This window comes from Macaca thibetana, chromosome 11, assembly GCF_024542745.1.
Source record: "Macaca thibetana thibetana isolate TM-01 chromosome 11, ASM2454274v1, whole genome shotgun sequence".
Lineage (NCBI taxonomy): Eukaryota > Metazoa > Chordata > Mammalia > Primates > Cercopithecidae > Macaca > Macaca thibetana.
Window position 1 is genome coordinate 88,769,056 of NC_065588.1, and position 22,373 is coordinate 88,791,428.

Consider the following 22,373-nt stretch of genomic DNA (forward strand, 5'->3'; position numbering starts at 1 on the left):
TATGGGTGAATTTCCTGTTTCTTTTTGTGACAGGTCTAGATTTTTGAAGTATCTAAACCATCTTTAGATCTAGGTTAATCTCCAAAAAGCAATATTGCCTGAAACATTCCACTTCTAAGGAAGTTTGCATTTCTCTGAGTGTCAGGGTCTGGTCTGTAACTCCTCGAGAACAGGAATATGTCTTTGTATCTCCATAGTTCAGTGCCTTCCCTACAAGTGATCATTGAATGAAGAAAGGAATAAATTCCTTCTTGTCTAATACACATCAGAGACCTCTGACCCTCATTGGGTCCCCCTTCCCTGTTGATACCTCTCCATCTCCAGACATCCACATGGCCTCCTAGGGGTATGGGATTCTTCAGTCTTCTCCTGGTAGAAGCTCCTCGCCTGAAATTTTTCTGACCCACTCCCATTTCTAACCATCACAGGTTTAGATTTCCTGAAGCAAACATACAGACAGAGTTCGAGGTACAAGATGTTTAATAAGAATTGACCCTTGTGAAAGGAAGGGAGGAAAATGTCACATTGGGCTCAGTGAGAAGCCACACTGTGACACAATGAAAACCTCAGCCCACCCTGCACAGAGCTCAGGAATGAGTGTCACCTGTTAGAGCTGACCTGGGTCAGGTCAACATTGCTGGGTGTTTCTGCTTCTGCCTGGTTCAGTTGTCAGATGCAAGCTGTCCTGGGAAGGGTTTGACTGGACAAGATGGCTATCTGCAGATAAGATTAATCAGAAGGGCCTGACAGTGAAAAGTGATTTGCTCATCTCACTACCCACAGCTGGTGGCAAGTCCTTCAAGAGGGAGCTGGACGATGCTTCTCCACCTCTACCACACCAAACAAAGCATTCCTTTCTTCTTTTTCTCCCTCTCTCCCTTCCTCCTCCCCCTTTTCCCCCTCCCTTCCTCCTCCTCCTCCTCCTCCTTCTTCTTCCTTTTCTTCCTCTTCTTTCTCCTTCCTCTTCTTCTTTAGAGACAGGGTCTTGCTTGGTTGCCCAGGCTGGAGTGCAGTGGCAAGATCATAGCTCACTGCAGCCTCAACCTCCTGTGTTTAAGCAATCCTCCCACCTTGGTCCCAAGTAGCTGGGACTATAGGCATATGCCACCATGCCCGACTAATTTTTTAATTTTTACTAGAGACAGTCTCACTATGTTGCCTGGGCTGGAGCATTTCTATTCATGGGTTTTGCCCCTCTGGAGCTGTGCTCTTCTCTTTAATAACATGAATATGGATTTGTATTTACCCCCTTCTGGCCATCTTAACTAATGGCCCAAAGGAAGGCCAGTGGTAAAGATGTTTCTCTACAGGGAAGTTTCTAAGGGCATCTCAGGCTACATATGTGAGTGTATTAATGGGAATACTGGGGATAATTGAATAGAATGTATGAAATTAGGATTGGCCTAAACTATCTGGCCCAAAGTTTATCCTAGTGACCCTAATAACATTTCCAGTAATGGTCTTCCCTGAGGTTATAGAATGAGCTACAAGAAAGAGTGATAGTACACAAATGAGAGGATTGGATCATCTTTTCTCTTTGTTCTATTCCTCTATGATTATTTGAATTTTTTTTTTTTTTTTTTTGAGATGGACTCTCACTCTGTCGATTATTTGATTTTTGTTTCAGATTTAGGCCAGCTTTCTTTCACTGAGCAGACCCACTTATATTGGAAACAGCCACACACCAAATTAGACCATTCACTGATACCCAGGCACACCCATTTTCACCACTCTGCTCTTGCCCATGCCACTGCCTCTGCATCCAAGGGATGCCCCCTTCTGTGGCAGTCTGTATGACATCTTTACTAAAAAGGCCTCCCTCAGTGCCCTTGGCTCTCTCTCAGCCCTTCCCATGGCCTTCTCCACTAGACTGTGATGAACCCAGTGTCTGGAACAGTTAATGGCATGTTGTTAGTGTTGTCATTTTGTTGTTAAGCCTTCTGCTGTCAGTGGTCGTTTCATATATTTGCATATTTGGGCTCTGCCTCTTTTTGGTATGCAGTGTGGACCCTATTGCACGGCTGTTGTGTTTCAGTGGCTTTGTCCTATTCCACCATCTATGCCACTTGCTCTGAATGCCTGGCATATTGGTAGGTGCTCAATACCAACTTGGAAAGTGAATGAATTTGTTTTCTCATTACCTTTTGAAATGCCTATGCAGATGTTCCTCGACTTATGATGGAGTTCATTCTGAAAAGCTCATCATAAGTTGAAGATATTATGTCAAAAATTCATTTTATTGTATTTTTTATTTTTTAATCTTTCTCTCTTTCCTTCCTTCCTTCCTTCCTTCCTTCCTTCCTTCCTTCCTTCCTTCCTTCCTTCCTTCCTTCCATCTTTCTTTTAGTAGAGACAGCGTCTCACTACATTGCCTAGGCTGGTCTTGAACTCCTGGGCTAAAAGCAATCCTCCTGCTTTGCTCTGCCAAAGTGCTGGTATTACAGGCATCAGCTACTGCACCTAGCTCAAAAATGCATTTAATACTCCAATAAACCCATCATAAAGTCAAACCATCAGAAGTCAGTGACTATCTGTATACATTAGGACTAAGTTAGAAGTTAGAGATGGTAAAATTTCTAAATTAGTACAAGCACAGGAGCTCTTATTTCTGTCATTTTATGAAAGTCATGTGAGTACTGGTGACCATCAGAAATGGACTGGTAGAAACTTTAGGACCAGTTTGTCTTAGTCAGCTGGGCTGCTACAATAAAAAACCATGGACTGAGTAGCTTAAACAATGGACATTTACTTCTCACAGTTCTGGAAGATGGGAAGTCCAAGATCAAGAAGCCAGCATGGCTGGATTCTGACGAGGGCTCTCTTTCTGGAATGCAGATGATCACCTTCTTGCTGTGTCCTCACATGGAAGAGAGAGCAAACTCTCTAGTCTCTCTTTCTCTTCTTAAAGGACAATAATCCCATTATGGAGGCCTCATGCCCATGACCTCATCTAAACCCAGATACTTCTTAAAGGCTCCAACTCCAAATACCATCACACTGAAGGTAAGGGTTTCCACATATAAACTTCAGAGGGACACAAACATTTGGTTCATAATAAGTGCGTTCTACAGGACTCCAGGTAGTGTGTTGGCTACCCTTCATCCCACACAGCTGCAACAGTCCTAATCCACTGATATCAAGTCACCATATATTTGAAATTCACTCAGTTCCCAAGAAACTATCTGCTTTCATAATAATTTCTCAGCTAAGGAATGAAAGCTATGATAAGAAAGTCTAGCATTTAGTGCCAAACCAACTTGAATTAGGCCAGGACCCCTTAAATATTGTCACTATGAAATCTAAGGGCAGTATTTACATGCTTTTCCTTCATGATGACCTGTTAGATTTGGCTTCTTTATGCTGCAGTCAACTGAAAACATTCCATTGTTGGTAATCCCTTATGTTCTAACAAGTCTACATTAGCAGATCTTGTTACTCCTTATTTTTGAAAATATTAAACTAAACAATAAGTGATATTTCAGGGAAATTCTGCAAGGGAAGTGGCTTCTAGAGAACGCCTCTTCTCCAAAAGGCCTAGTTCTATTTCTGATATCTAATCAGTTCTGCTGCCTTTAAATAATTACTGAGAATAGTTTATTGTTTAAATGACCTCATTTGGAAGTGGGACTTTCCCCTTTGCCTTCTTCCCTTTTAATTTCTGTTTTTAATTAATGTAAATGTAGTCAGAACTGACAGTGTCGACCTTTCCTGTAACTGTAACTGTGATTGCCACTTCTTGTGGACATTCTGTACTCATTAAGAGTGATTCTCACAAGTTCTTTAAGAGTTTTGGAAGTGAAACCCCAACAAGAAGAGAGAATAGGACTCCCTGCATTCTATTTTGCCCTGCAGTGAAGATGCGCTGTTGAGTAATTTGCTTTAGACTCAGATATACCCGGATTCCTATTTTCCTAAGCCACGTGACTTGGCTAAGTTACAACTCTTTATAAGCCTCAGTGCCTGCAACTAAATAAGAAAGTGGTAACCATCTCATGGGGCATTAGGTAAATGAGATAATACTTATGAAGTATGCAGCAGTCAGCCAAGAGCGTAACGAGTTCAATCAATGATATCCATTAATATTACATGTCAAATCACATCTGACTTCTATGATTCTACTGGGGAAAAGGATGCCGTTGGGGTGTCAAATATTTTAGCACTTACTTCCAAGTTCATTGGAGGGGTCTTTCCCTGAAGTTTACAAATGTGGAATACACCATTCAGGCAGGTTTTCTTCAGTAATGAAGGTCATTTCAGGGGCTCTCTACATTCTAGAATAATTTTTTTTACCCACTACAGACACATTTACTGGCAAGGCCCATGATAACAAAATGAAATTAATACAGGCTTTACAGTCAGAGACCTAGGCGACCTTGGGTAATTCATTAATATCTCTGAGCCTCTATTTTCTCAGCTTTGAAGGAGGCATAAGAATTGCTCTGAAGAATAATGATGGGCATAAAAGAGGATAAATTAGATAACTATGTAATATGCATTAGTTTAGCACAAAGCCATATAGAAAGGCACAATAAAGAGAATCTATTATGTTTCATTTATTCCCACTGCTATGAACTGAATGTGTGTGTCTCCCGCCCACTGCAAATTCATATGATGAAGCCCTAATACACATTGTAAAGGTATTTCGAGGTGGGGCATTTGGGAGGGAACTAGGTTTAGATGAACTCATGAAGGTGGAGCCCCCATGATGAGATCAATGCCCTTATTTAACAAAAATCAGAAACAACAACAACAAAAAGGAAGACAACATGAAATCTCTCTGTCTGTCTTTCTCTTTCTCCCTCTCCCTCTCCCTTCATTCCCATCACCATGCGGCCATGAAAGAAAGGCCATGTGAGGACATAGCCAGAGCCCTCCCGAGAACCTGACCATGCTGGCACTCTGATCTCAGACTTCCAACCTCCAGGACCATGAGAAATAAATGTTGGTTGTTCAAGCCACCCAGTCTATGGTATTTCAGTGTTGCAGTTTGAACTGAGATACCTATTAATAGGTGTTCCTTTCCTTCTCCCTCATTGTTATGGCACATTACCAGTGTTTGGTACCAAATACTAGTGGTAATTCTCCCTTAGTAGAAGACAATAGAGTAATGCTGAGTTGGTGTCAGCTACGGGAAACCTTTTGCCCAGAGAGAAAAATTAAGTCTCCTAACAGAAAGCTGGCACCTTCCCTTACTGGGCTTTAGCAAAAACCTGATTCCCATGGGTAAAGTGAGTAATTGCTAAAGGGAAACAGACCATGTGCGTTTACATAGTCAGAGATGTTTTATGGGATTAGGTGGGTGATGAAGAGTATCATTATAATAATTTTATAACCCAGACATAAAAGAGAAAGAGCAGAGAAAGACCAGTTCTCTTGTGAAATATTTGCCATTTAATATCTTTTTATCTTGGGGCAAGTCAACTTATTTTCTTATAAATAAGCAGTAACTAGACACAGATATTTAAGAGGAGACATGGACCTTAGATGTTCTGTGGTACAATTTTCCTTTCACATAGTGGAAAACCAGGACCAGAGGGCGGATGAAGATGCCAAGATCAGGTACTGCCAATTGTTTTGACTACCTCTAGGGAGATCTTCTCATGACTCACACATTGCCTCTCTTGAGAGTGAGTAAAGAGTTGCCCACCCAAATTCTTGAAATAAAGTCAGTTATAAATGCCTATAGTAGCTACCTTCATTTCTATTATTTAGAAAATGATCATTGGAACTTGTTTTCAGAAGACACAGGCTGAGAGGGAAGGGATGTATTTTTTCACATGTCAAGGAACGAGGGGTAATATAACATTCACATTCTAGAGAAAGGTCAAATAATAAATTGCCATAAAATACAAACTCCTCATGAGCTATTTTGAAATCTTGGCTTCTTGTCAAAAAACTAAAGGCAGAGGACAGTAAAATCCATAACTATGTGCTTTTTGTGTAGGTGTGTTGGATTGAATGTACATATGATTGGATCATAGAGATGATCAAAGAAGTATATACTATTCCTCAACAGAAAAGAACAAAAAATGAAATTGACATTTGTTGACATTTCCTTGGCCTTAGGAGTGTTTGTAAATGGCAGAGTTAGGATTTGAACCCAGTTTCAGCTGAGTTCAAAGCCCAGGTTATTTCCCAATAAGCCAAAGAAATTTCCAATGCCAACCTATTCCTGGCATCTTCATCAGCAAGAGTGATTATAGTTTCCACAGACAGAAATTGTGTACAGAGTTCGGGGAAAGAACAGTAGCTCCAACATGCTTAGCATCAAGGCTGTGACTGCATGAACTATTCCAGGCAAATTAGTCATCACACGTTATTGAAAAGAGAAGGTATCTTTTAGCAGACTAAAATCTGCATGCATCTTCATCACTCCTTAATGTAGACAGACAAAACTGATTGGCTAGACTAATAATTAAGATCAGACTTTGTTTTGGAACATAAATGTCTATTAAGACAAGAGAGAAGACAAGATTTCCTGAAGATAGACTATGAATAGTCAAGAGGGAGGTCGAGTAAGAGGGAATTCCCCTTAACATGGTAGATCAAATACTTAAATTTTAATGACACATTAGATGAAATATAAGAAATTTTCATGTTATGAAAGTAATAAAAAGAACTCATTCTTTTAAAAAGCAGCAATCCAATATTTATACACATTCTTCTATCTTATAGAGTGACTGAATTCCAAGTGTTCTTGTTCATGTCTCCTTCTCTGAGAAAGGGCACGAGCTTCCACAAACACATCCACTGGGAGTCCAGAAGTGGAGAGTATCGTGTTTTCACTGTTCAAGGTCACATAGTGGTTCCTGGCCCAAACAAGTAGAAGCTTTCTAAAATTAAAGGCAACTATCCACAAAGGTTCCTTCATCTGCTGTCTCCTAGTCCACTGGCAGGACTTGGCAGGGAAAGCGCTCTTCTTGATAGAGATATTGGAGCTCCAACCTGTCTCTCCATCTTCTCCCATACCTCTCCTCCATACAGGGTTGTCAGGCCAGTAATCCCTACTGGCCATTTAGAAGGTGACATTTATCAATTATGATTAAGTGAGTTAGGAGGCTTACTCAACTCCGCAGAATCTCAGTGTCCTCATCTGTGAAGCTGGAAATAATAAAGCCTATTTCATAAACCTAATTCTGCATATTAAATGGGATAACATATATAAAGCACTTAGCACATGCTATGACCCCCAAGATACAGATTCACAGAGCAGATGGAGCACTGCTGTGTCTCATGATACTCAAGCCTGAATATCAAGCTTGACTCCCATTCTGCTGATTCCCATCCCCCTGCCCCTCACCCGACTACTAGGACACCTTGACTTTCAGGCTCTGGACTCTGGCCGTGAAGGGAAAGCTGAGACTTGTCCTTGTGTTTCTATCTTATGTAGGTAGAAGCTGATCTGCATTAGGGCTGCTTGTTCCCTTCTCCCCATCTCAAGCTCCAGAATCTCTTCTTGTGTTAATCTTTCTACCAAAGTTCTTGCTGAGGTCAGATTTCATAGTCCTGTTTTTTCAGCACCCGTTCTTAATTAGTTCAAACTTTTGCAAGTTTTCTTACAGGCCATATTTTATTTGTTTCCTCAGAAACTCCTCTTAGTCTACATCCTTTATCTCCAGACACCTGGGATCCACATTGATTCTTTTATTTTCCACAATTTCTAACCCTGAACAGCTGCATGAACGTAAGCGAGCTTCTAAACATAGATGGGTGGGTGGTTGGAATGTGTACGTATTATTCATTCATTCAGTAATACATTTATTATTTATAAACTACTTATTAAACACTTCTTAGTGCTTGGAATTTTTTTAAAAAATCTCAGATGATACGCATATCAATACAAAATAATTTCAGTCCTCAATAAACTTAATCTTGGGGAGGATAAACACAAAACTTATAATACAATATGTTGCAAGATTTACAATAAAGCAGTGGTTCTCAGCATTGGCTGAATAACAGAACTACCTGGGTATATTATATAGTGATGCTTTACTCCAACCCAGACCAATGAAACCAAAATCCTTGTGAGTAGCACCTGGGCATTGCTGTGTTTTGATAGCTTTCCAGGTGATTCCATTCTGCAGGGAGGTTTGAGAATCCTTTGGATAGAGGGAAGTATGGGCTGCCTTGGGACCACAATTAAGAGGTCCCTACTCTGACTGACAAGATGTTAAAGGCTGCAAACGGAAGATGACACCTGAGCTAAGTCTTTTTTTTTTTTTTTTTTTTTGAGACAGATTCTCCCTCTGTCACCCAGGCTGAAGTGCAGTGGCACAATCTTGGCTCACTGCAACCTCCGCCTCCTGGGTTCAAGCAATTCTCCTGCCTCAGCTGCCCCAGTAACTGGGATTACATGCACCCGCCACCGTGCTTGGCTAATTTTTTGTATTTTTAGTAGAGATGGGGTTTCACCATGTTGGCCAGGCTGGTCTCAAACTCCGGACCTCAAGTAGTCTACCCACCTTGGCCTCCCAAAGTATTGGGATTACAGGAGTGAGCCACCGCACTCGGCGTGAGACCTGAGTGAGGTCTTAACAAATGAGTTGCCCAAATGAAGATGTGGGAAAACCATTTCAAGGGCAGAGGAACAAACCATTTCAAAGGAAGAATGGACAGGCTAAAGCATTTAGCCTGTCTCTGGCAGGCAAAAGGAGAGTCATTGAAGGATTGTTAGCAAGGAAATAATATGGTATTATGTACATCTGAAGTACCAAGACATCAGTTGGGGAGCAAATTTTACTTTCACTGCAGCTTGCCCCATCAGAACTATATCCCTTTAATAAGACCTTTAAAACTGTTGGCACCTCCCTGGCTTCAAATATTACAAACAGGAAACTCTACCCATGAGCTAACCTTCACCCCATCCTTTCCTGAAACAAAGAACATCTGTTCTCCCACTTGGATGTGCCTGGAGTAAAGAGGGGCCCCTCAGTATTCTCAGCTGACTACAGAGAAATGATTGGCGTCACATAGATTAGTCATACATACATGCAGATGATGACATAGCCAAATGCATTGAGACATTTTAGTTTCAAAAAGTAAGTGTTTTGTCTTTGATACAGTGCTGTCACCCTTGGCCAGGGAAACCCAGGGATCATAGCTGCTACAGATAAATTATAATTTATTCCTTGGAAGAGGGCCCAAACTCCAAAGAAATTAAGAAGTAATAACACTTAAAATGCTCTTTCTCCAATTTTCAGTATGCAAATCTATTTACACATCAACCAAGTCTTTGGGACAGGTTAGTTATTGTTTGTGGTGGTAGTGGTTGTGTTGTTTATGTTTGGGTTTTGTGTTTTTCTTTAATTCTGATATACATTATCAATTTAATGACAACTTTGCAGGATAAAAAAAGGAGGAGGAGAAAGAAGGGGAGGAAGAGAAAGGGGAGGAGGAGAAGAAGGGGAAAAAGAGAAAAAATTATTAAATTTAATTTATGTTCGAATTGTGAAACAATCTGATTTCAAAAACGTTAAAATCTATGTGTGGGGGTCAAAGTGGGAAAGGTATGCTGTATAATAAAAAAAAAGTCCCCGGGAGGAAAATGAAGTATTTTTAGAGGTACTAGGAATTCGATAGTCAATAGGATCCAAAGCTCTATTTTTGACAGAGAAATCTGAGGTCCAGGTAGATTGAGAAATTTGCTTCAAATTCTCGAGGGAATTACTTAGTAGCAAAGCTGGAATCAGAAACCTCATTTCTCAGCCTCAAGTTTGGTTTGCTTTCCATGACATCCTAGAATATTCCAACTAATATCTTAGAAGAAAAAAAGCATCTCATCCTTTCTACTCATATTTCTGGCTGAGGGAACTATTCAAAGGGATAAAAGTATGTGAATAAATAAAAAATATATGTCACAGCTGAGTACCTCTTAGCAAAGAAATAAGCAAAGGACTATGGTGCCTCAGTTCTCAACACTCTCTTTTGTTCATTTATTTAGTGGCTGTTATCTTGAGTAGGTGATTCTTGCAAATCAAATTGCATTTTGGTGTGTCAAAGTGACTTGTTTTACTTGTTTGTTGGTTCCTAAAGCTAATTATTATTTTTAACACCTTTGGATATTCTAAATCAGGCTAACGAGACTAAAATGGGATTTCTCATGGGTTTATTAGTCATCACCACCATCTCACATGTGTGTATATGTTTAATGCTTTCAAAGTGTCAATCAATGATTATACTTGAGCCTCATACAAATATCATAAAGCAGCTTTTTCCTTAGCATTCTTCCTAGAAAATAGGTATTTCATTGGCAGAGTCATGGTGAAAGATGTGGTGTCAGACAACAAAGTTACTTGCCAGCTGTGCAAGCTTAAGTTACCCAGTTCTTTTCTGCCTCAGTTGCCTCCTCTGTAATACGGACTGATAGAATTAGGGGATCTCACATGCCTGTGTTTAGAATTAAGTGGGATAATTTATGTAAAGTGCTTAGCAAGTCACCTGGCCTATCATAGCTAGTCATTATTGTTAGCTAGAACATTTATCCGTTCACAAATCATGCATTGATTGCCTATAATAACTAAACTTGAAGAATGCTTATTATGTACCACGTACCATTCGAAGCGCATCACAAGTAGTAACTCATTTCATTTTTATGATGACTCTTTGAGGTAAGAACTATTATTACCATCTCTAGTTTACAGATGAGGAAATTGAGGCACAGAGACATAAAGTCACTTGTTCAAAGCCTTGCAGCTGGGAAACAGTAGAGTTGGGACTCAAACTCAGAAAGCCTGGCTATAGGCTCTGGTCTACTGTCTTCGGGGTTGGGCCACGTGCTAAGCATTGGGGCAACAGCAATGAGGCCCACAGGGTTCCTGCCCTCAAGGAGATCACTATAAATCAGCCCAGGGAGACGATCCCTAAAAGAGAGTACAGCCTTTGCAAAATGACAGCACAGATGCACGAGTTCTGAACTCTTCCTCAGAGCTTGGGGAAGTTGTTTAGCCCTGCTTTCTGCCCTCTCTATGGGTCACACACATACTCCGAGTGAAGAATGATGGAGTTACCCATCTTCTGGCTCCTTCCTGTGACACTGGCTACCCTATGCTAAAAACCAGGCCCCAGATTCCACATCCCTGAATATCTTATTACAGCTTCTGTCATTTTCATGATAACCTTTCTAATGTTCTAAATTTCCTTTTTGTGGGTTGTCAGGCAAATTCATTCTTGGCACTCAGTAAGAACTCCTTGTTCAAAATGCCACACATTACAGAGCCAATGATTCTTAACACATTTTTTTTTTTTTTTAGTGCATCTAACTTATAAGCTGCAGTGCTAGAAACAAATTCACACTCCTTTTACACTACAGTGCCATCTTTCCCGAGGGTGGGGCCTGCGTTTCTTCACCATCCAGTTTCTCATACATAGATTATGATTTCTGCTTTTGCCAAACAGGACATTGTTTAACCAAGTCCTTATGGGAGGAAGCACAGCCCAGTGAGCAGAACAATGATTTGAAAGTCCTGGGTTCTATTTTCAGCTCCTCTGTTGACTAGCTGTGCATTCAGCCCTAGGAAGGTCAAAAGCAGAATGGCCTTGCATTGACGACTTTCTCTGCATGTACAGGTCTAGATGGAAAACAAATCAGGCATCTGGCTCTCAGCCTTGAGGAGCTGGTCTTTGGAGAATACATGTGTAGTCACACTTTGTTTTCGTTTTTAAAGCAAAAGAACAAAACAAACTCTCTAGGGGGAGAATGGGCTGGTAGAGAATGGAAGAGAGAAACATAATAACCTTTTAAACAATCCAGGAGTTAAGAGATTGCTTGAGTCATTCAGATCAAAGAAGGCTCTTTGGCACAAGTTGGAGTCTCCGGCATTTGAAAATGGAAGAGGCAAAGAGGAGGAAGCCTTGACAGACTTTTTCAAACTGGGATGATAGCAGATACTCAGAACTCTGCCTGTAGGGACCAGGCTGGGAACTCAGGCAGGTTAAGGTCTGTGGGGAAACTGGAAAGCCCAGGCCACCTGTGAAGTGGTCTGCTGCTAGTGATACCAGATGCTTCTCTCTGGTAACCAGAAGGAAGTTACTCTTGACAGAACAGCCGAATTTTCAAGAGAAACTGAACATTTCGATTTTTGTATTAGAACCCCCGATTTTTTTTATACGGTGAAATCTAATCATCGTTTTTAAACTTTTAAAGGGGCACTGAGCAGGCAAGAACAAACATATAACCTAAGCAATGTACTCCCTATGTCTCTTCTATATGTAGTTAGGGTGTGGTTCCTTAAGGGTTTTAACTGTATGTTCTGTGAATGAATAGAGGCTAGATTCCAGACAAAAGTGATTAGCAGTGACTCAACTTCAGCTGCACTTTGGAATACCTGGGTGTTACCTGGGACTACAGCCTGAGCACTGGCATTTTATAAACGCTTCTCAAGTGATTCTAACATGCGACCCTGATTAAGAACCACTATGTTAGGGTATTGCGAGAAAGTTTAAGCATTACAGAAAGTTGGGTTTTAACTTGGTAAGATACACAGGTAATCTCTGAACATGGATCAGAGAATTGACATTCAATATAAATGGCATTTTCTTTTCATTTTTTAGACTCTTTTGAGAGTCCCAGTTAAAAACTCTCTAGCATCATTGCTGATGGCCTTAATATCTTTGGACTCATTAGGAATCAGCTAACAACAGACACCCACTGGCAAAACAAGGGTATAGTTGTAGAGGTCAAACACAATGAAAGCCAAAGGACAAGTGCAAGCCCTAAGCACAGGAAAGTATTTACAGGGAAAATTAACTTTTTTTCTGATGGCCATGAAGCAAAGTGGACAGTAGAGCAAAAGAAGCCTATTACAAGAGCAATTCAATCTTTGTCCACATTCTAATGGCTGTAAAACTCACCATGAAGCTAGTAAATGGTGCACAAAACTAATACTTTCAGTTTTTTCTTCCTTATTTCACAGGTCTTATGCACTATAAATAACACGACTAAGTCTCAGCGGTTGTATCCATGGCTAGTTCTTATTTCAGCTTTGGTTCCTCTTGCTATTTACTACGTTTCTCATAAAAGATGTTAGTGTGGATTGGGTATATGAAATCATGTACAATAGAATGTTAAATGCGGCATTCCCTCTTATCTAGGTATATCAGAAGAGGCCCAATACACTTGGTGCCAAGGAAACTCACCTTCTAAAACCAGATGGTAGCTTGCCTATAAAAGGACACACTAAGAGGTTCTACCCAAGTTATCACATGGGCAACCTCCAGCTTATCAAGAGGGACTTTAAAGAACTTGGCCTGGGGATCTTTCTGGAGGGCGTTGTCAATTTAGGAGGCATCTTCATCTTCATGCCTCACCTTTCCAGATACATCTGTTTCTTCCTTAATGCAAACAAAATGAGAGACACTTTGATGGGACCACTTGGAGAGCTTGATATGTGTCCTCTGAATTTTAACAGATAGGTATCATTGAGGTCTGACTCATACCTGAAAACACTATAACTAGAACTGCTCTTTTTTTAAAAAAAAATGTCTGAAACAGAGCTATGTGGAGGCTAAGCAGGACTTCCAAAATTTGAAGCAAATAAGGACCCTGTTCAAAGAAGGCAGACTGAGGCATCTTGAAAGAAATTGCCTGGCAGGGTGTCACGACTCCATTAGGGGGAATGCACCATTTGAAGCCGAGAGAATAAAGAAGTCATGGATGGCTAGCTTGAGAAGGCATAACTGGAGTCAGGGGAACAGTTACTGAGAGAGATGTCCTGCAATGTAGAGAAAAAGAGGGAACATCCCCAAACTCAACACAATGCTCTATGAAACACACATCAGTTGGGATGTTCCCTGCACCCAGAGGATCACAATGACAGATTATAAGAGCACCAGTCAAGTTAGAACTTCTTATTCCATCTTATGACCTTGGAGAGGCTCCCCCTGCTCCCCCACACTCCTCTATACTCTTCCTCTTGCTTCCCCACAGCCTCTATACCTTGAGAAGCAGTCTCTTGCCCTGTTCCCTCTGTGAATTGTTATTTCAGTTATTTCAAATTTCTCACTGCATTCTCTGTCCAGTCGGTGTGAGTCCTGGGTGTCTGGGAATCTCATATATGATTTCTTGTGGTCAGAATGCAAAAATATAGGCAAAATCATAAGATAGTAGTTGAATTTATATAATTATTTGGATTATTGAAATACATCTATAGAAAGTACTTCATTGTTTTGAACACTTTGTCTTTGGAGAGGCCAGAAATCACAGACAGGAAAGGAAGAGGAGATAGAGAAAGGAGAAGATTGGGGAACAAACCCGGCCTCTTCTCCTACTCCTGGATTTCCAATCTGATAACAGAGTTGTGAGAAAAGACAGAGCTTACGTTTACACGGATTAGACTTTCGACTAGACTTTTTACTACCTTGGAAAAAAGCTTTTTAAAAAAATTTATTACCTGTTGGTAATCAGAAAAGCCAATAGAGAACTACTCAGAATTTTATTAATTAGAGGAACCTAGGGACTGAGGGTGAGTAGTCAAAATGTCAGGTTTGGAAGGGCAGAAGCAAAATTTTAAAAATGCTTTCTAATTGCAACCTATCAAGTCCAGTTGATACAATAACACAAAATAAACCAATTTAATTTGAACACATAAAATGTTTTCATGATGTGGATTCAATTTAACAAGGGCACAACACGATACCACCATCGTCTTTCAAAATTCTCATCTTTAGGATTCAGCTTTGGTACCTTAAAGATACACTGGGTCACAGCAGCATTTCTGCAGGAAGCTAATAGGTATTCCTTACAAACAGTTCCATGATCAAAGATAGTGGTGGCAAACTTGTTCACTCAAAAATTAAATAGGGGCCAGCCATGGTGGCTCATGCCTGTAAACCCAGAACTTTGGGAGGATGAGGCAGGAAGATCACTCTGGAGCCCCAGAGTTGGAAACCAGCCTAGACAATATAGCAAGACCCTGTCTCTAAAAAAGAAATAGCTGAAAGTGGTGGCATGTGCCTGTAGTCCCAGTTACTTGGGAGGCTGAGGTGTGAGGATCACTGGAGTCCAGGAATTTACAGTTGCTGTGAACTATGAAGGCTCTGCTGCACTCCAGCATGGGTGACAAAGCAAGACGCTATCTTAAAAAATAAAACAAATAAAGAAATAAATAGGGATTTTTTTTTTTAATTGTAGACCTTCTCAGAACCTTTTAATGTGTGTTGTAAGGGAACAATTCTATAAGAAAGAATATCTGGTGTGGCATTTTCAAGCTCATTTGTTCAAAGACTGTTATTATTCCCAAATATTTAGGCTTCCATTCATTAAATATTTGCTGAACATCTACCGTGTGCAGGCATGGGGGATGAGTGTTGAGGTTTAATTAAATATATCAAATGGGCTCCTCTCCCTCAAAGATCTTAGGATCTAATGGATTGCTTATTTTAGTCCTCATCTTAGTTTGAAATTCTCTTTGGAGAGATCTGTTCTATGTCACTTTTCAGATTCCTGGCACTGCAAAACTATTTGTTAACACAAAAATACAAATCACCTGAGGAAGAAGTGGTATTGCAAAAGAGATATGTTTTTATAAGACAAAATTTAAAAGTGCATTCACAACCAAGCATAACAAAAATGCTTTGGTCACCTTTCCTTTCTATCGTTGATCGATTTTACCTGAGTATGGAAAACTCTCTATAAAGTTATAAAGTCATCCTCCTCTTTTGTCTCCTTAGGTCTGACTCCTTTCCCTGTATTGGACATCAAATCCCCACATTTTTCTCTTTCTGTTCCCTCAGAAAAGATCTAACATCAGTCATTTGGATTGGTTTGGGCTTCCTGTGAGACATTTTGACAAAGGTTTTCTTTGTGTGTTAGTACTAAACAGGTTTTGGCAATTTTATTCCCCTTCACCAGCCTACTACACGTGACCACACAGGTGTTTACACTTGTACATACACACACATGCACACTTACCTTCCTTCAAAACAGGCCAAATCCAACATCCTGTCTCCTTCTTGCAGGCGAAGTAAGAGACCTGTGTTAAGTGACAGAATTCCTTTACCTTCTGGGCTACAGTATCCCAGAGAATGTCCTCACCTGGGAGTTTTCTATGTGTGGCTTTCCTCGATTCCCAAGAAGATCTACATCCAGTTAACTTAACTATGGCAACTGAATCCTTACAATGGTGTGAAGGAAAACATGGTGGATACAAATGAATACCATGGGTACAGCTTGATGATGTCCAACTTTCTGCATAATGTGGACTGGCAGGGCCTTTGATCATGCCTGAATAGCTGTGAGGATAGCAGATGGCAAAAGAAGTGGTAGGTTCTAAGTAGGTTCCCTTTCTCTGCTGGTTGCCAAAGGCTCAAAAGGAATTTTTACTGCAGGAAGGGACCCAAATGTTCTAGCCTATCTACTCTGAAAAGCAATCCCTTGCTCTACTCCCTCTGTGAATTGTTACTTCAATTCTTTCAAATTTCTCAATGGATTCTCTGTCTAGTGGGTGTGGGTCCTGGGTGTCTGGGGATCTCATACATGATTTCCTGTGGTCAAAATACAAAAACATAGGCAAAATTATGACATAGTAGTTGAATTTATAGTCATTTGGATTATTGAGATACATCCATAAAAAGTATTGTATAAGTTGTTTTAGGGCCTTGACCTGTTCAACATATTTCTCAAATGTATCTCAATTCCTTTTACCTTTTGCTATCATACATATCACCATTTATGTCTAGTCCACCATCATCTAAGACCACAATAATAGGTACCAATTTATCTTCCCACATTTGTCCTCTGCAATTGAAAAATAAATCAGGGTTTTTACTTCTGACCAAAATGGAGGTCTCAGGTGTTTGACTAAAGGTAGTATAGCACTGTGATGCTAAAATAAGGGAAAGCAATGACGTGACATTGAGTGATTGAGTGGCCAACCATCCCCATTCTCCCAGTTTGCCTGGGACTTAGGGAGTTCCCAGAACATGAGACTTTCACTGCTACCACTGAAAAGGTACTGGCCAAACCACGATAAGCTGTTCATCTGAAAGCCCTGTGTTTTTACCATTTGGCAGCTTGTAGAAAGTTTCCAGTCTGTAGCACAGGAAGGAGAGACCCCATATAGCTTGCCGGGCTTGAGTTGAGGAGATAGAGGGAAAAGTTTAGAGAGGCAAGGAGGCTAGAATTTGAGGGGTAAGTAGCAAAAGGAAGAAAGCTGCACAAAGAGTGAGACAGTACACTACAGATATGCAGAAGGGTTCCTTTCAGTTAATTGAGTTCTGATCTGACTATTCTTGAGAGGTGTCTTAGTCTGTTTTGTGTTTCTATAACGGAATAGCTGAGACTGGATAATTTATCAAGAAAAGAGGTTTATTTGGATCATGATTCTGGAGATTGGGAAGTCCACAAAGCATGGCACCAGAATCCACTTGTCTTCTGTTGAGGGCCTGTGCTGCAACAGAACATGGCAAGAATAAGAAGGGGAAGCAGACAGAGATCAAACACAAGAGGCACCCCACTCTCCTAAGAACATATCCATTCCTGTGAGAGTTAATTCAATCTTGTGAGAGCAAGATGGCACTTCTCACAGTCTTGTGAGAGTAAGAACCCACTGACTACCATGGGAGTAGCACCAAGCTTCCCATGAAGGCAGAACCCTCAAGACCCAAATGTCTCCCATTAGATCCCACATCTTAAAAAGTTCCACCTCCCAGCATTGCTGCACTGGGAATTAAGGTTCCAATATGAGTTTTGGAGGAGACACTCAAACAATAGCAAGAGGCAACTCTCTGAGACTAGGGAAAGAAATGTCAGAAAAAAGTAAGAGGGAAAACCCTTGGACCCTCACACAGGGCTGCGATTAGTTTGTGATCCCAAAAGAAAGAAAGGAAATATGTCATAATCCAATAAACATTGGGTAGCATATTCAGAGGAGCCCTATATTAGTAGTGAGGATAAATTAGCATTAGGCTAAAGACTGTTCTGAGCCCATCCTAACAAAGCTTACAGGATAGGACCCAATTGCTTCCAAATAACTGTGTTTCAGAAAAACAGAAAACAAACAGAAAAACTAACACTACTTAAAGGAATATAACAAAATCCATAAATCAAGGAACAAGTCAAAAAATAGAAAAAGAATCAGAAATGATGGAGATGCTAGAACTAACAGACAAAAATCTAAAACTCTTATAAATATTCCCTATGTGTTCAATAAGGTAGAGGAAAAGATGAGCATAATAAAGAGAAAAATTGAAGATATAAAAAATACTCAAATGGAACTTCTAGAGAAAACAATTATAATTGAGTGATCAAAAAATATACAGGGATTTATAGAAAATTGGACACTGTAAAAGAATATTGGTGAACTTGAACATAAAGCCAAAGAAAATGACCCCAAATAAACACTGAAAGTAAAAAAAAAAAAAAAAAAAAAAAAAAAGACAAAAAAAAAGACCAAAAAAAAAAAACAAACCAGAAAATCAGTGAGATACGGGAAAATATAATTGTTATAACCTACACATAATTGAAGTTCAGAAGGAGAAGTGGAAAATGGAATATTCTGAAATAATGATGGTTAAAAATTCCAAAATTTGATGAAAAGTATGACCCAAAGACTCAAGAAGTTCAATGAACCTCAAGCAGAAGAAAGGCTTTTAAGCAATAAAGCACACTAAGAAAAATCACAGTAAAATTGGCAGTAGAGTGGGAAGAACAGTGAAAAAAACATTTTTTAAGAGCAACCAGAGAAAAAAGATAGGTTGCATAGTGAGGAACAAAGGTGAGAATGAAGTCATCCTTTTTGTCAGAAATTATTTAAGCCAAATAATAATAGAGAGATATCTTTAAAACATAAAAATGAAAAAAAGTTAATCAAGAATTATTTATACAATGAAAATATCTTTCAAAAATCACGTCAAAGACAGATTTTCAGACAACAAAAGGAGGAGATGACTCATAATCAGCAAATGTGCACTTAAACAAATATTAAAATAAATTCTCTAGGCAGATGAAAAATGATAACAGGTGGAAATTTGGGCCTACACAAAGGAATGAAGAGAGAAATGAATAATATGTGAATAAATATAGAACAGATTTTTTATTCTTTTAGAACCTCTTCAAGAGATGAATAACTCTTAAAAGTTAAAAACAAAAATGAACAAATTCTGGACTTTATGTCATACATAGAAGTAAAAAGCATGGCAACATAGCACAAAAGATTAATGAGGAAATGGATGGATACTAATGCAAGGTCCATACACCATGAGTGAAGTGGTATAATATTATGTGAAGGTGAACTGTGATAAATTTAAAATGTATATGTACTGTAAACCTCAGAGGAATCACTAAAAATAGTTATGTCTAACAAGACAATAGTAAAAATAAAATAATAAAAATAACTAATAAAAAATAATAACAGGGAGAGAGGCATAAACAACAAAGAGAAGACAGGTAAATAGAAAACAACCAATATAGAAGATTTAAAACCAACAGTATCAATAACTACACTGCATATTAAGTCTAGACACTTGAATTAAATGGCAGATATTGACAGGACTGGATTAAAAGGCAATACCCAACTATATACTGCCTGAAATATAGTACTTACCAAGTGGATTTTAAAAATTAATAATAAAAGAATGGCAAAAGATATACCATGCAAGCACTAACCAAAAGAAAGCTGGAGTAACTATATTAATATATGACATCTTATAGTTCCAATACTTGTATTTGGAAAATTGTCACCTCAATCTCAGCAATTGATAGCAAAAGGAGACAGAAAAATCAGTGAATATATAGAAGACTTGAATAACACTGTCAATCGACTTGACCTAATTAACATTTATAGAACATTCCGTACAAGAAGAGGAAAATCTACATTCTGTTCAAGGTCACTCAGTAAGATAGACAATATCCCGGGTCATAAAACAAGTCTCAATCAATTTAAGAGAATTAATGTAATACAAAGTATATTCTCTGACCATAGGAGAATTAAACTAGAACTCAATAACGCAAATATATCTGCAGAAAACTCCAAATATTTGGAAACCAAACGATAGGTCAAGGAAGAAATTACAAAGGGTATCAGAAAAGATTTTCACCTGAATGAAAAAAAACCACAATATATCAAAAATTGTGGAATGCAACTAAAGCAGTGCTTAGAGAATTTATAGCATTAAATATTTATATTAGAAAAGAAGATTTTCTTGAATCAATGATCTCAGCTTCCACCTTAGAAAACTAGAAAAAGAAGAGGATATTAAACAAAAGTTAAAAATAAAAATAAAAGCTACCTTTATCGAACACTTACCAGGCATTATCTTAAGTGCTTTATACTAAGTGTCTTTTCTAATCTGTTCATAACCTTATGAGTTCATCATGATTATTATCCCACATTTCAGATGAGGAAATTGAATCTTGCTGAACTTCTGTAACTTCCAAATTCATGTAGTTAACCAAGAGCCAGAGTTATTATTTGAACTCAGGTCTCCATGCTGTTGTAACTTCAACATCCTACAGATTGAGTGTTTTTATACTGTTAAGCATATTTTATTATCTTCAGGTTTGATATTTCTTTGTTGCATATACATTATACATATATTTAAATACTAAATACACATATATACATGAATTCTTCATTTACCTAGAACCAAAAGGCCGTTCTAGCATGTTGGAGAATGTCTAGAGACCAGACATTGCTATTATCGTTTCTGAAAACTGTGGCATCAGTGAAATGACCTACCATGAAGGATGTTGCTGGGAAGTCTGTGACGGCTGCCCATGAATAATTTCCACTTGTTCCTGCCAGTCTTTCAAGCTACATGACCTGAGTCGTGGAGATATGGGGGAGCAGCTGATTGTCACAGTGTTCTCCATAGCCACCATAACTCACTCAAGTCTTAATATCTTCTCACAAGGGTAAACCCAGCCTCCCTAAAACAAAATCAAGCTCATGTTCTTTACATGAGAAGCCAAATTCATCTTTCTCCAAGCACAAAGTAGTAAAGAGTGCTGGACATCTGATTTCTATTTGCAGAACTGCTAGGCAATTATTGTGTGTCTTGGGCAAGGGGCTTGATTTTCTAAATCTTCAGTTTTCTCCGTTGTAAAATGAAAGCAAAAAGATCTCTCCAATGTCCTCCCCTTGTTTACTGTTTTCTGCATCTTCTCTCCTACACAATTGACAATTTTAACTGCCATATTGGTATAACTACTGAAGAATCAGTTCCCAATATCCACAAAGGTAAAAGTCAGATAATATTATTCATCCACTCCAAATGCTCCAGTGGGTTCCCATTTCACTAAAATAAAAATGTAAGTCCTTACGATGTCCTCACAACATAATTTCTCCCATTCCTCTGGACAGCCTGTTATTTCTTTGGCTTTATCTATTATTCCTTCCCTCTGTATTAGCCAGTTGGGCTGCCATGATGAAATACCACTGACTGAGGAGCTTCAACAACACAAATTTATTTATCTATTTTTTAATTTTTATTTTTTAATTTTATTTTATTTTTGAGATGAAGTCTCACCCTGTTGCCCAAGCTAGAGTTCAGTGGCACAATCTTGGCTCACTGCAACCTCCACCTCCCAGGTTCAAGCGATTCTCCTGCCTCAGACTCCTGAGTAGCTGGGACTACAGGCATGCGCCACCATGCCTGGCTAATTTTTAGTAGAGACAGGGTTTCTGTATGTTGGCCAGGCTGGTCTTGAACTCCTGATCTCATGATCTGCCCGCCTCGGCCTCCTAAAGTGCTGGGATTACAGGCATGAGCCGCCGTGCCTTGCCACAATTTATTTTCTCACAGTCCTAGAGGCTGGAAGTCTAAGATCAAGGTGTCAGCAGATTTCATTTCTTCTGACGCCTCTCTCCTTGACTTATAGATGACCGCCTTCTTGCTGTGTCGTTACATGGTCTTTCCTCTGTGCACACACATGCCTGGTATCTCTGTGCATGCATGCCCCAATTCCCTCTTCTTATAAGGATATCAATCAGATTGGATGAGGGCCCAACCTAAAGGCCTCATTTTAACTTAATCACATCTGAAAAGGCCCTGTCTCCAAGGACATTTAGATATACTAGAGGTTAGGGCTTCAATGTGTGAATTTGGTAAGGGGGGGGACATAATTCAGCCCATAATACCCTCACTTACTGTGTTCCAGCTAAACTGGTCTTCTGCATAGTCTTCAAACACATTCTTGTCTCAAGGCTTTTGCACTGGCTATTCCTTCTCCCTGTGCCACTGCAAAGAACAATCATTTTTGCTGCATTCTTGTAGTTTTAAGGAACTTTACATAACCTAATGCATATTTCAACCCATGGCCAGAACCCAATATTTGTAAGATTTATCCCAAAATTTATTTTCTGGCTTCCTTGCTCCTCTCTTTTAATTTGTTCCCTTTGGCTTCCTTAAGTGTTAACTCTAACAGATAACAGCTTTAC

The 22,373-nt window shown here is 39.3% G+C and overlaps 1 protein-coding gene across 1 annotated transcript in view; it reads right to left on the minus strand.

The window, feature by feature from the left end:
- The window catches only part of LOC126930315 (putative uncharacterized protein CLLU1-AS1), a 34,589-nt gene extending 14,240 nt beyond the window's left edge, over positions 1 to 20,349 (minus strand). Inside the window, exon 1 of the mRNA XM_050747217.1 lies at positions 20,241 to 20,349. Within this exon, the coding sequence (XP_050603174.1) occupies positions 20,241 to 20,247 (7 nt within the window). The 5' untranslated portion in view covers positions 20,248 to 20,349. The remainder of the gene's footprint in view (positions 1 to 20,240) is intronic.
- Positions 20,350 to 22,373: the final 2,024 nt, after the last annotated feature.